Here is a 12,900-nt window from a genome sequence, read left to right on the forward strand (position 1 = left end):
TGATAATATCAAACAATTGGGGAACTAACAGAATTTTGGAGGAATAAAAGGTATGATTAGTGGTGGGAGGCCTGCATTTAAACTATGATAGAGTGGAAGTTCTCATCAGAAATTTCACTGTCTATACTGGGCATTTTCCCATTATATAAAATATCTCAAAGGGTATTTTTAACAATGCAAATATATTTTCATACTGCCTCAGAAAAATGGAAACTTTGAAATTTAACCACAGGAAAAACAATACTTACCTCAAGCCAAGAACAGATGTCACGTTCATTCATTTGCTTGACTTTGGCAGCGTCTGTAAATTCCTCCATTAGACAGTCCATAAGGTTCATGAGTGACTGAACCAAACTTGTGTCACTTGTAGGAGCTAACTCCTGCAGGTTGCAAGAACATTTAAGAATCTTGTTATTCATGGTTAGCACTTATCAAAAACCAGAAATTAGTAGACTGGTTTTGTTAAAACGCAAGATCTGTACAGAGCCTGTAAAAATGGCATAGATGCTGAAGCTATGACTGAAGTGAGAGATCTACCATAGAAATTCATCCATTAGTACTTTATTTCATAAAGTAAAATTATTATTATTTCTACCATTTTATCTCATAATTGTAATATATAGGCATAGAATAAAGTAACAATGCAACTTTTCAGTTAAAACTGTATAAAAATATAGATACATATATTAGTGCATCACAATCAATTGTATGGAATATAGAAAGAAAACAAAATTGGACAGTCCCCTAGTTTTGAATAAGAGAGCGACTGGATTATAAACCTTTCAATAAAATCAAAGTGTTATGAATGCTGGAGACCTGAAATAAAAACAGAAAATGCTGCGAAAGAAACTCAGCAGGTCTGGCAGCAACTATCGAGGAAAAAAACAGAATTAATGTTTTGAGTCCAATATGACTCTGTCAGAATTCCAGATGTGGAGATGCCGGTGTCGGACTGGGGTTTATAAAGTTAAAAATCATACAACACTAGGTTATAGTCCAACAGATTTTTATTAGATTAGATTACTTACAGTGTGGAAACAGGCCCTTCGGCCCAACAAGTCCACACCGACCCTCCAAAGAGCAACCCACCCAGACCCATTCCCCTACACTAAGACTATGGGCAATTTAGCTTGGTCAATTCACCTAACCTGCACATTTTTGGATTGTAGGAGGACACCGCAGCACCCAGTGGAAACCCACGCAGACACGGGGAAAAAGTGCAAACTCCACTTAGACAGTTGCCTGAGGCGGGAATTGAACCCAGGTCTCTGGCGCGTTGAGGCAGCAGTGCTATCCACTGTGTCACCATGCCACCCACTGGTTTAATTGGAAGCACTAGCTTTTGAAGCGCTGCTCCTTCAACAGGTGGTTGTGGAGAATTTATATCAAATTCTCAGTGTGATGTAACTGAAATTATACATTGAAAAATACCTTGATTGTTTGTTGAGTCTTTCATCTGTTAGAGACACCATGATAGTTTCAGTTCTTTCATATGTAAATCAAAAAACTTTTTTAAAAGTTACATTCTCAGGTTAACTGTAACAATTGGTGTCAGCCAGATAAGATGCTAAGATGTTGAAGGTGTTAGCCCCTTGCTGTTCTCTGTGCCATAATGTTTAGACTGATTCTAATCTAAAAAGCGAGTTAACAGATTCTTACATGGATTCATGCAGTTTTTGAGCAAAGTACAATGTAATTCTGGAAGTACAAATTTCGCCCCCCCCACCCCCCACAAGCGTGTGCGTGTGTGTCTGTCTGTCTGGGGTGGGGGTTGTGAGTGTGAGAGAGAGCGTATATGTGTGTGTGTGAGTGTAAAATGTCTAAGTCTGTGAGAGGATGCATGGGTGAGTGTGGGAGAGTGTGTGTCTGTAGGAGTGTGCGCGAGTGTCTGTGTGCGTCTATGTATATAGGAGTGCCTGAGTGTGTGTGTGTTTGTGCGTGCGTGTGTGTCTGTTTGTGTGTGTGTGTGTGTGTATATAGTACAATGGTGGTCACCTGTAGTGTGACATGAACCCAAGGTCCTGGTTAAGGTGCTCCCTATGGGTACAGAACTTAGCTATCAGCCTCTGCTCGGCCACTTTTTGCTGCTGCCTGTCCCGAAGTCCATCTTGGAGGATGGTCACGCGAAGCTCCAAGGTCGAATGTCCTGGACCGCTGAAGTGTTCTCCAACTAAGAGGGAACACTCCTGTCTGTTGATTGTTGTGTGGTGCCCATTCATCCGTTGCTGTAGCCTTTGCTCAGTTTCACCAATGTACCATGCCTCAGGGCATCCTTGCCTGCAGCGTAAGAGATAGACAACATTGACTGAGTCACAAGGGTACCAGCTACATACATGGTGGGAGGTGTCCCCACATGTAATGTGATGTCCATGTTCACACTCTGACACATCTTGCAGCGCCTACTGTGACAGGGTTGTATGGAGTTGTCCTGAGAGCCAGACAGCTTGTACAAACAATGATTTGTTTGAGGTTTAGTGATTGTTTAAAAGTGAGCAGTAGGAGTGTGGGGAAGGTCTTGGCGAGGTGCTCATCCTCATTGATAACGTGTTGCAGGTCACGAAGAACATGGCATTGTTTTTTGGTTCCTGGGAAGTACTGGACAATGAAGGGTACCATGTCGATTGAACAACCATCAAACCTCAAACAAATCATTGTTTGTACAAACAGCCCAGCTTTCAGGACAACTCCATACAACCCTGTCATGGTAGGTGCTGCAAGACGTGTCAGAGTGTGGACATGGACACCACCATTACATGTGGGGACACCTCCTTCCATGTATGTGGCTGGTACCCTTGTGACTCAGTCAATGTTGTCTATCTCTTACGCTGCAGGATGCCCTGAGGCATGGTACATTGGTGAAACCGAGCAAAGGCTACAGCAACGGATGAATGGGCACCATACAACAATCAACAGACAGGAGTGTTCCCTCTTAGTTGGAGAACACTTCAGCGGTCCAGAACATTCAACCTCGGAGCTTCGGGTGACCATTCTCCAAGGTGGACTTCAAGGCAGCAGCGAAAAGTGGCCGAGCAGGGGCTGATAGCTAAGTTCTGTACCCATAGGGAGGGCATCAACCGGGACATTGGGTTAATGTCACACTACAGGTGACCACCATTGTACTATATACACACAGACACTCCTACACACAGAGACACACACACAGAGACACACACATGCACACACTCAGGCACTCCTATATACATAGACACACACTCCCACACTCGCACACACTCCTACAGACACACACACTCCCACACTCACCCATGCATCCTCTCACAGACTTTACACTCATGCACATATACGCTCTCTCTCACAGACACTCACAACCCCCCAACCCATAGACTCCAATACTCACACATGCATCCTCTCACAGACTTAGACACTTTACACTCACAAACACACATATACGCTCTCTCTCACACTCACAACCCCCACCCCAGACAGACAGACAGGCACACACGCGCACATTTGTGGGGAGATAATTTGTACTTCCAGAGTTACATTGCACTTTGCTTGAATCCATGTAAGAATCTGTTAACTCACATTTTAGATTAGAATCAGTCTAAACATTATGGCACAGACAGAGAACAGCAAGGGGCTAACACCTTCAACATCTTAACATTTTATCTGGCTGACACCAATTGTTACAGTTAACCTGAGAATGTACTTTTAAAAAGAGTTTTGTGATTTACATATGAAAGAACTGAAACTATCATGGTCACTCTAACAGATGAGAGACTCAACAAACAATCAAGGTATTTTTCAATGTATAACTTCAGTTGCATCACACTGTAAACTTTTGCTATAAATTCTCCACAACCACCTGATGAAGGAGCAGCGCTCCGATAGTTAGTGCTTCCAATTAAACCTGTTGGTCTATAACCTGGTGTTGTGTGATTTTTAACTCAGAACTCCAGGGTTCCAAAGAAGAGTCCCAATGGACTTGAAATATTCAGGTAAATCTTGACTAAGTGCCACCCTCTTCCTACACTGAATAATACATAACTTCCCATCCTTCACCCATTGCAAATATTCTTACATTAGATAATACCCATTGATAGCCTCCAATTATGTCAGCTAGAGGTGTGAAATATGATAATGAGCAAAGTGGGTAAATGGGAGCACAGCAGGGACCCTCTCACATAGCCTCAGAGAAGAGCCTGAGAGCAAAACAACGTCCATTTCTCATGTCTCTGCAAACCAACAACTATTCTGATTTGGCAGAAATACTGTCCAGAAACACTGACACTCAGTAATTAGCGTTCAGTCTTCTTTCTTGAAGTAGGTAACAGTAAATAGGTGAAAAACCACCAAGACAAACTGAGAATCAGCATGTCTGTATGCTATCAATGTTCTGAGAAGATGGCTTATAGAATTATCAGGACCATCTCAGTCAGTGCATCTAATGCTACTGAGGCTATCAACTATAATGGCATGCATCTTCCCCTGAAAGATACCATGAACATGCTGTAATTTGAAATTCTGCTTCACTCCTCTGGCACTTCCGTTTGCTCATTTTTGCCCTACCCTTATCCTTTTGTGCTTTCAGATATTCAAAATCTCCTTAGCCTCCAAAGATTCCAAGGAAGAAAAAGAACAATATGAAGAGAATGAAGAGGGTGGGAGGTATCATGATTTAACTTTACAATTTCAGGCATCAACTGAGATACCAACAACACAAGAGCAAGGTTAAAGTCGGGTTCAGCATATGATGAGTCACAAGGAATGACGGAATGGCAGCAAGGAGAACCATACAATAATTTGTCACAGAAAAGGTCGCAAGTGAATTCTGCTTGCAGGAAACTCAAATAAAGAATTCATTCGGGTGGATTACAGCAGAGTGGTTCAATCTTTTTGCTTGGAGTGGGTTGCCATATTTCAATTTCCCTCTCATTTGGAGAGGATAGCTGTAAGGTCATTTCATGAAGATAAGGCTTGTCACAAAAGTAAACATGAATTCCAAAGTGATTAATTGTTCATTTAAATGAATAGGTGTTATGGACCAGGCCAGAACCCCTCAGAACATTTCAAGAAGGTAGTTTGCTAGTTTTTTTTTAAGCAAGTGCAGCATGGATATTCCAGGATTGACGCAGCTGGTCAAACCACTTAGTTTTAAACAAAACAGACTTTATTTACATGATTACTTAATGAAACACAAACAAAAGAAAACATAATATAGAACAACTTAACCAATCCGAAAACCCAACAGACTATACCAACTTAATGCTTTTCCAAATACTTTCAACAATCCCCATGAATACCCCTTGACACAAAAGGGACAGAAGTCAGAGAAAGGGAAGATTAGCATGGACCTGCTTCTTTGGGTCGAGCAGTTCAAAACACTACGCAACTGCTTTCAGAGAATAGCCAGACTGCCGAGAAAATCAAAACAAAGAGAAGCTGAACTGGGAGAACTGGCCACTCCCCTTACATTGTACAAGTGTTTTCTTTTAAACATGAAAGCCTTTTGCCTGAGGCAGTATCTGCTACTTATAATCAAACCGGCCCAAAAACCCTTAATCCTTTGGAGTCTGTGCCTTTTATGACCTGTCAAGTAAAAGAAAGCAAGGACAACATAACCTTGTTAAAGCAGCAACATCGTCACACCTCTCCCTTTAAAATAAAATGAACCATCAATATCCAATGATGGCTTCATTTTAAAATTCCTTAATCCTAAATTGGTAGTACTCCAAAACTCACATATACATTACATTGATTATCTGTGTTATTTAACTATGTGATCTGCCTGTATTGCTTGCAAGACAAAGCTTTTCACTGTGACAATAAATTAAATTTAAATTCAAATCCAAATTCATAAACATGCAAACATACCCAACTACATTGTATTTCAGTCTGTTTTACTCCTGCCATCGAATGCCTCAGTTTCTCTTTAAAGTTTTGACAATGAGTCTGCAATCACATTTTCCCATTCTGCCACATGCACAATTTTCAAATTGAATGGCTGTAACAATAAGTTCCATCTAAATAGTTTGACATTTTTGTCCTTAAATTTCTCCGCAAACTTCAATGGGTTACGGTCAGTGTATATGATTGTCTCAAATACATTGCTAACATAAATATTGAAATGTAACACCAACAGAATGCTCAAAGCCTCCTCAACTGTTGAATATTTCTGCTGATGAATGTTCAATTTCATGGAGAAATACCCAATAGGTCTTTTAATATTCTCGTTGTCTTCTGCAAGAGCACAGCACCAACATCTACATCACTTGCGTCGATAGCCACCTTGGATGGCTTTGCATAATTAGATGTGGCTAATACTAGCGTATTGGTTAACACAGCTTTCAGGCCGTCAAATGCCTCCTGACAGTCCACTGTCCACTGAAACTTCTTGTCTTTCTTGAGCAATTCAGTGAGTGGAACAGCCACACTGCAAAAAATTGGTACGAACTTTCAATAAAATTCACTCAATCCCAGGAACAGTAGTACCACACTTTTTGTCGATGGTCTGAGAAATTACCCAATTACTTTTGTTTTTGCACCCCATGGGGACATTTGTCTATGTCCAATAACATTGCTCAGGAATATGACTTGGGCTTTGGCAAATTCACTTATAGTCAAAAAGTGTGGTGCTGGAAAAGTACAGCTGGTTAGCAGCATCCAAGGAGCAGTGGAGTCGACATTTTGAGCATAAGCTCTTCATCACTTTTAGCCAGGTTTATCACCAAGCCTGCCTCCCGAAGTCGATTGAACAAGTCTGATAAATGTTGCAGATATTACTTCCATGTAACTAAAATCACCAGGTCATCAATGTATACGACACAATTGGGTAATCCAGCAATGACATTATTGGTTAGTCTCTGAAATGTGGCTGGTGCATTTTGCATACCAAACGGCATGACTTTAAACTGATACCGTCCATTTGGCATTACAAAAGGCAAAATTGCCTTTGCTCCTTCTGACAATGGTACCTGCCGGTATGCTCTGAGCAAGTCCAACTTAGAAATAGAAGTTGCTTTTCAATATCATCTTCCAAACACAGAATTGGACATACATCAGTCTTTGTAACTGCATTGATTTTGCGATAGTCCACACATAACCATTGAGCACCATCTAGTTTTGGCGTCATTACTATGGGTGAGCTCCAGTCACTGTAACTCACTTCAATTATGTTGTCTTAGAGCTTGCGTTCAATCTCCTTTTGAACCCGTGCCAACTTTAGAAGGTTTTGCCGAAAGGATGGTGATTAATCGGAACAGCATTTCCCATATCCATATCATGTATAATTAGTTTAGTACTTAGTGGGCGGCACGGTGGCACAGTGGTTAGCAACTGCTGCCTCACAGCGCCTGAGACCCGGGTTCATTTCCCGACTCAGGTGACTGAGTGTGTGGAGTTTGCACGTTCTCCCTGTGTCTGCGTGGGTTTCCTCCGGGTGCTCCGGTTTCCTCCCACAGTCCAAAGATGTGCGGGTCAGGTGAATTGGCCATGCTAAATTGCCCGTAGTGTTAGGTAAGGGGTAAATGGGTGGTTTGCGCTTCAGCGAGTCAGTGTGGACTTGTTGGGCCGAAGGGTCTGTTTCCACACTGTAAGTAATCTAATCTAATCTACTTCCCAATTTATTTCCACATATCTCCCCACATGATAGTAATAACTCAGGTCATTTCCACTTTCCTTTAGAAGGTAACTCAAGAATTTATCTCAATTGTTGACTATTTCCTCATTATCCAATTTAATTTGAGGAGTGTCCAACTCAGAATCCTCTGAACTTGGTTTTTCCCTCTATGTTGTAAGCAATAACACATTCTCCTCCTGCTTTCCTTCCCTGTCAAAATTTCTTTTGAGCAAATTCACATGACACATTCTGTGAGATTTCTTTCTGTCTGGAATCTCTATCAAGATATCACCTCACTCAATTTTCTTTCAACTTGATAAGGTCCACTAAACCTTGCTTTTAAAGGTTCACCTATTACAGGAAGTAAGACTAACTCCTTATCCCCAATAGCAAAGCTGCAAGTTTTTGATTTCTAATCTGCTTGCCATTTCATTGTACGCTGTGATACTTTTAAATGCTGTCTTGCCAACTCCCCTGCTCTATTTAATAATTCATTAAAAGTTAACACGCAGTACAAATATGTGGTCTCTGAATTAAGACTTACCGATTTTTCCATAATCAATTTTAGCTGTCCTCTCACTTCATGCCCAAAAACTAATTCAAATGGACTAAACTTGGTTGATGCATTTGGTACATCTCTGATCGCAAACAGCACAAATGGAATTCCCTTAACACATTCATTTGGATAATCTTGACTATAAGGCCTCAATATGGCCTTTAATGTCTGATGCCACCTTTCCAGTGCTCCCTTGCAATTCTGGATGGTATGCAGTAGATTTGAATTGTTTTATTCCTAAACTGTCCATAACTTGCTTGAATATTTTTGATGTTAAGTTTGATTCTTGACCTGATTGTATCTCTGTGGGTAGTCCACAGCTCGTGAAAAATTTGAGTAGCTCCTTTACAGTCCTTTTAGCTGTGATATTGCATAATGGGACGGCCTCTGGAAATCTAGTTAACATCTATTATTATTAACAAACACTGATTTCCACTTTTTGTTTTGGGTAGAGATCCTACGCAATCAATTAGGACTCTTGTAAAAGGTTCCTCAAATTCAGGAATCGGATTAAAAGTGCAGGTTTTGTTACTGCCTGTGGTTTTCCAATTACCTAATATGTATTACATGTCTGGCAAAATTCAGCTACATCCTTATGCAGTCCAGGCCAGTAAAAATGTTTTGCATTTTAATTTGAGTTTTTCTCACTCCTAAATGATCCCTTAGTGGTCACTCATGTGCCACTCACAACAGCTTCATCTTTCAACATCACAGATTGAGAGGATCCTGTATTTCTTAATATTGTGGAAAAAGTGAGGTCTGCAGATGCTGGAGATCAGAGCTAAAAATGTGTTGCTGGAAAAGCGCAGCAGGTCAGGCAGCATCCAAGGAATAGGAAATTCGACGTTTCGGGCAAAAGCCCTTCATCAGGAATGAGGAAAGTGTGTCCAGCAGGCTAAGATAAAAGGGAGGGAGGAGGGACTTGGGGGAGGGGCGATGGAGATGTGATAGGTGGAAGGTCAAGGTGAGGGTGATAGGCCGGAGTGGGGTGGGGGCGGAGAGGTCAGGAAGAAGATTGCAGGTTAGGAGGGCGGTGCTGAGTTCGAGGGAATCGACTGAGACAAGGTGGGGGGAGGGGAAATGAGGAAACTGGAGAAATCTGAGTTCATCCCTTGTGGTTGGAGGGTTCCCAAGCGGAAGATGAGGCGCTCTTCCTCCAACAGTCGTATTGTTATGTTCTGGCAATGGAGGAGTCCAAGGACCTGCATGTCCTTGGTGGAGTGGGAGGGGGAGTTAAAGTGTTGAGCCACGGGGTGGTTGGGTTGGTTGGTCCGGGCGTCCCAGAGGTGTTCCCTGAAGCGTTCCGCAAGTAGGCAGCCCGTCTCCCCAATATAGAGGAGGCCACATCGGGTGCAGTGGATGCAATAGATGATGTGTGTGGAGCTGCGGGTGAATTTGTGGCGGATATGGAAGGATCCCTTGGGGCCTTGGAGAGAAGTAAGGGAGGAGGTGTGGGCGCAAGTTTTGCATTTCTTGCGGTTGCAGGGGAAGGTGCCGGGAGTGGAGGTTGGGTTGGTGGGGGGTGTGGACCTGACGAGGGAGTGGTCTTTGCGGAACGCTGATAGGGGAGGGGAGGAAAATATATCCCTGGTGGTGGGGTCCGTTTGGAGGTGGCGGAAATGACAGCAGATGATACGCTGTATACAGAGGTTGGTGGGGTGGTAGGTGAGAACCAGTGGGGTTCTGTCCTGGTGGCGGTTGGAGGGGTGGGGCTCAAGGGCGGAAGAGTGGGAAGTGGAGGAGATGCGGTGGAGGGCATCATCGATCACGTCTGGGGGGAGTCTGCGGTCCTTGAAGAAGGAGGCCATCTGGGCTGTACGGTATTGGAACTGGCCCTCCTGGGAGCAGATGCGGCGGAGACGAAGGAATTGGGAATATGGGATGGCACTTTTACAGGGGGCAGGGTGGGAGGAGGTGTAGTCTAGGTAGCTGTGGTTCTTAATATTGTAACCTCTTTACCTGCTGTGCCTATGCGAGTAAACTTTACCTTCACAGGTATATGGTTTAAGAAGATCTGGCATTTCTTCCTTAACTAACCTCCAACCAGCTTGTACTTTCTGGTGCAGCTTTGTAGCATTGTGCTTCCCATTACCACTAAACAAAATTCACTGGCTTATCCTGTTTTCCTACATCTGACTTCCCAGTACTTTTCCTAACCTAACAACAGTGTGATTTCATGTGGCCTACTTTGTTGCAGTGAAAACAACAGAGCTTTTTAACTTCTCTTTCCCCTTCAAGAGTTTCCTTTTTAGTCTGTGATAAGTTATCCTTATGATGTTCACCGAAATCTATCTTTCCCTTACCACGTGAGGATTTTTCTTTTCTTAATTTCTATTCCTCATGGATTGAAATTGATCTTGGAAGCCAAACTTTGATTTATGGACCAACCCATAATCATCAACCATTTCAGCTGCTAAACTTGTCATTTTAAATCTCTGCTCCTCCTCATGAGTTCTCACTATTTCAGAAAGTGAATTTTTGAACTCCTCCAAAATAATCGTCTCTCTCTCAGAGTGTCATAGGTTTGCTCTATTTTTAATTTCCTTATCCAACGATCAAAATTACTTTGATCCTTTCAAACTCAAAATAGTTTTGACCAGGGTCCTTCCTTAGATTCCGGAAACTGTAGGCTTCTGGCACAAGCTTATATGCACTTAAGATGGATTTCTTCATCTCCTCATATGCCCAGATACCGTGGGCGGCACAGTGGCGCACAGAGGTTAGCACTGCTGCCTCACAGCGCCAGAGACCTGGGTTCAATTCCCGCCTCAGGCGACCAACTGTGTGGAGTTTGCACATTCTCCCCGTGTCTGTGTGGGTTTCCTCCCACAGTCCAAAGACTTGCAGGTCAGGTGAATTGGCCATGCTAAATTGCCCGTAGTGTTAGGTAAGGGGCAAATGTAGGGGTAGGTGTATAGGTGAGTTGCACTTTGGTGGGTCGGTGTGGACTTGTTGGGCCAAAGGGCCTGCTTCCACACTGTAAGTAATCTAATCTAATATTTCTTCTGATCGTGATACTAAAACCTCACTTTCTCTACCTACAAGTTTTGTTTGCATCAACCAGCTCACATGGTCACTAGCCACGGCATCTGTTTAGCCATATGTTAAAATGAAATAAAAAAGGCTTCCACATCCTTCTAATCAAATTTAGGCAATTCTTGAATATAGTTAAACAGTTTCTCACTAGACCATTGGCTACCATGGGTTTTGCTCATCCTCACTCTCTCTCACTCAGCTTACCTTCAGCCTTCATCTCCATCCTTTTAAGATGACTTTCCTATCTAAGTGCCAATTTCTGAAGTTCAAACTCTTTCTCTTTCTTCCTTTCTTCTCTCTTTCTCTCTCCTCTGCTTTTAATCACAAATCAAATTGTTTCATTTCTATTGCCTTTCCTTTATCGTTTGTCTCGAACTCAAGTCGCTTCATTTTCAATTGAATTTTAGCCATCTCTAAAGATTTTGATGTCATTTCCACAAATTTAAATGGTGAGCTATTGCTGTAATTATTTTTCCTCTCACAGAAGGAGGCAGCTAAACCTCCAGCTTGTCTGCTAATTCCAGCAGCTTGACCTTTGTCACCTTTTGTAAAACTCCCAAAGTCACTTCTTCCACCCCCAGACAACTCTCAGAGGCTAAAAGAGCCATTGCTATCCTTAGCACTGTTTAAACCAAACAAATTCAACACCCAGAACAAAAGACACTAATACCTACCACTCACTGCCTTCAAGTCCAACAACCCTAATCCCAATTTGGATTACAGAACAAATCCCGCGAAGAGCCCCAATCTGTTATGGACGAGGCCAGACCCCTTAAAACATTTCAAGAACGTAGCCCAGAACCCAACTTTACTAATGGTTTTAAGCAGGAGTATAGTGGATATTCCAGGACTAATGATGCTCATCAAACCACTTAGTTTTAAACAAAACAGATTTTATTTACAAGATTGCTGAATGAAACACAAACAAAAGAGAACAGAATACTGAATAACATAACCTATCCAAAAATCCAACAGACTATACCAATTTAATAATGCTGTTCCAAATACTTTCAACAATCCCCATAAACACGCCTTGGTACAAAAGGTAAGATCAAACACATGTTCTTTCAGGAAAGATGTCAGAGAGAGGGAGGATCAGCATGAACCTGCTTCTTTGGGTCCAGCAGCTTCAAAACACTACTTGACTTACTTCAGTGAATAGTCAGACTGCCAAAAAAAATCAAACCAGAAAAAAGCTGAGCTAGACGAACTGGCCAAACCCCTTATATTGTACAAGTGATTTTTATAAAAGCTTGAAAGCCTTATCCTTGAGGCAGTATCTGTTAACTATAATCAAACTGGCCCTAAAACCCTTCAACTTAGACTTTTTGGAGTCTGTGTCTTTTACAATCTCTCTGAAAACAAAACCAAAAACAACACACTGCAGCACACCAGAACTGCAAAAAGAGGAAGAAGAACATCTCCACAATGTATTCGCCAAGAATGGATACTCCCGCAATTTCATCAACAGATGCCTAAGGGAAAGACAACGGAATAAGGACATCCACAACCCAAAGGACTTGCCACTTTATCACACATCAAGAACATTTCTGAACTTACAGCCAGACTACCTCGCCAATAGGACTCATAACAGCACACAAACCAACAGCCACCCTCAGACAACAACTTACCTGGACAAAGGACCCGATACCCAGCATGAGCAAAACCAACATAGTATACAAAATCCCATGCAAGGACTGCACAAAACACTACATAGGACAAACAGGAAGAC

The 12,900-nt window shown here is 42.2% G+C and overlaps 1 protein-coding gene across 1 annotated transcript in view; it reads right to left on the minus strand.

The window, feature by feature from the left end:
* The window catches only part of dnah7 (dynein, axonemal, heavy chain 7), a 343,519-nt gene that overhangs the window by 236,276 nt on the left and 94,343 nt on the right, over positions 1-12,900 (minus strand). Inside the window, exon 29 of the mRNA XM_060828125.1 lies at positions 249-380. Within this exon, the coding sequence (XP_060684108.1) occupies positions 249-380 (132 nt within the window). The remainder of the gene's footprint in view (positions 1-248; positions 381-12,900) is intronic.

Source organism: Hemiscyllium ocellatum, chromosome 7 (genome assembly GCF_020745735.1).
Source record: "Hemiscyllium ocellatum isolate sHemOce1 chromosome 7, sHemOce1.pat.X.cur, whole genome shotgun sequence".
Taxonomy (NCBI): Eukaryota; Metazoa; Chordata; class Chondrichthyes; order Orectolobiformes; family Hemiscylliidae; genus Hemiscyllium; species Hemiscyllium ocellatum.